Below are 1907 nucleotides of genomic sequence, written 5' to 3'. Positions count from 1 at the left end.
AAAAACAAATGAATTAATTAATAAAATAACAGTAATTGAGATAAAAAGGATGAACAGGAAAAACTTGATGTTTTATTTTATAATGTATTACAATAGTAGGTCTTATTTAAAGCTGAGAAAAAATATATATATTTTACTATGTAACATTATATTTGAAGCACAATTACATATATCAAGATTACAAATTAACAAAATTACAATCATTTCATTCATTAAATTTTTTTAATAATTTAACCAATTAAAAAAAAACTGTTGAGATCATATAACTTTGCCATTGCATAATATATATATATATATATATATATATATATATATATATATATATATATATATATATATATATATATATATATAGAGAGAGAGAGAGAGAGAGATATATAGAAACAGGATTATGGGTCACAAATATGACTAACGTTGGGGTAAAAACCCCACAAAATTAATAAATAAAAACAAAAATATTAAATAAATTAATAATAAATTAATAAATAAATAAATAAATACATTTAATAAAAAATAATAAATTCAATATTTAATAAAAAATAAATACATTAATTAAAAATTTAATAAATAAATTTAATTAAAATAAAAAAATATTATTTATTTAAAAAATGCATTATTTAATTAAAAAGTAATTGAATGAATAATTTAATAAAAATAAATAAATAAATAAATAAATAAATAAATGTTGAATTCTGTGCCTTAAAGAACTCTGCATCTCAACATGGGGATCCTGTTTTAAAAACTTTATTTCTCATATTATTACTTGTAGACAAAAATAAAAACAGCACTGTATTTCTACACATGATGCTATGCTTAATTTGACGATTCGTCAGCTTTAAACGTTTAACAGGTCAAAAACATAAAGGCACGTGAGGCTGAGAACACTGAAGAGCTGCTTTTATGCCACAATAAATAAGCAGACATACATTCCTATGGCGGTACCCGAACAGACATGTAAACATGGGAGCAATCTCTCACCGCTCAGCACCTGATATATGCTACACTTTCATAACAGGCACTGACAGTTATTACAATATTAATAGCTATAAATATTATAAATAGACTTCCCAAATGGAACATTTTTGCTTCATCGTATTTGCAAAATAAGAATATCAAATACATTCAGTCACAAATAAAGAGGATGAAACACGTCAACAGCTGCTTTTCTGGCCAACTAAAAGTGATGCAAAAAAACCTTTTTCATACATGTAAACAAAGATAAACTATTTTACCAGTACTAAACTCACAAATGTAACATTACTGCAGACATATCAGCATTGAACTTTACAAAAACCCTTTGACCCCGGAACCATTCATATTGCTAATCCATAAAGTAACACTGCATTAATAATAATAATAATAATAATAATGTGAAGAAATTAAAACTAACGTAAACTAATAACCTAATATGAAAAAGCAAACACACACACACACACACACACACATGATGAACAGACAGGTTTATGTTGGCTTTTTCTCACTCTACTCCACCTCCATAGCGGACACGTCCTGTTCTTCGTCAGATTTGTCCGGGATATCGGTGTGTGGCTCTGGGTCTCCTGGTTTCATCTCTTCTGTCGGGATCTCATCTGTTTGTGGATCTCCATCTTCAGCTTTTACAGGCTCTGGACCTGCTTCTTTACTCTCTAAAGAATGAAGCAAATGAGCTACGGTTAGAAGGAACTTTTATTCAAGACTAAACATGTCAATGACATACAAAATAAGCCAACAGAGACTCATTGGAAATATGTGCTGAAGCCTGTCCCATGTGCTGTTTGACTGTAGTTTCTATGTAAAATGAACACTAGGGGCAGTATAACAACAATATATTTAGTTCCCTTTTACACTAATAATATTCACAGGGACATATTATCGACAAATTATGGAGTATTATTGCACAGTTCTTT

General features: G+C 28.1%; 1 protein-coding gene across 1 annotated transcript in view; it reads right to left on the bottom strand.

The window, feature by feature from the left end:
* Positions 1–728: 728 nt before the first annotated feature.
* Positions 729–1907, bottom strand: part of lnpa (limb and neural patterns a) — a gene marked incomplete at its 5' end in the record, with an annotated part of 25580 nt that continues 24401 nt past the window's right edge. Inside the window, 1 exon segment of the mRNA NM_199480.1 lies at positions 729–1646. Coding sequence (NP_955774.1) covers positions 1483–1646 — 164 coding nt within the window. The 3' untranslated portion in view covers positions 729–1482.

The sequence above is a fragment of the Danio rerio genome, chromosome 9, assembly GCF_049306965.1.
Source record: "Danio rerio strain Tuebingen ecotype United States chromosome 9, GRCz12tu, whole genome shotgun sequence".
NCBI classification, from domain to species: domain Eukaryota; kingdom Metazoa; phylum Chordata; class Actinopteri; order Cypriniformes; family Danionidae; genus Danio; species Danio rerio.
The sequence above is the reverse complement of the archived record's forward strand: the minus strand, read 5'-3'. Positions and strand labels throughout refer to the sequence as shown.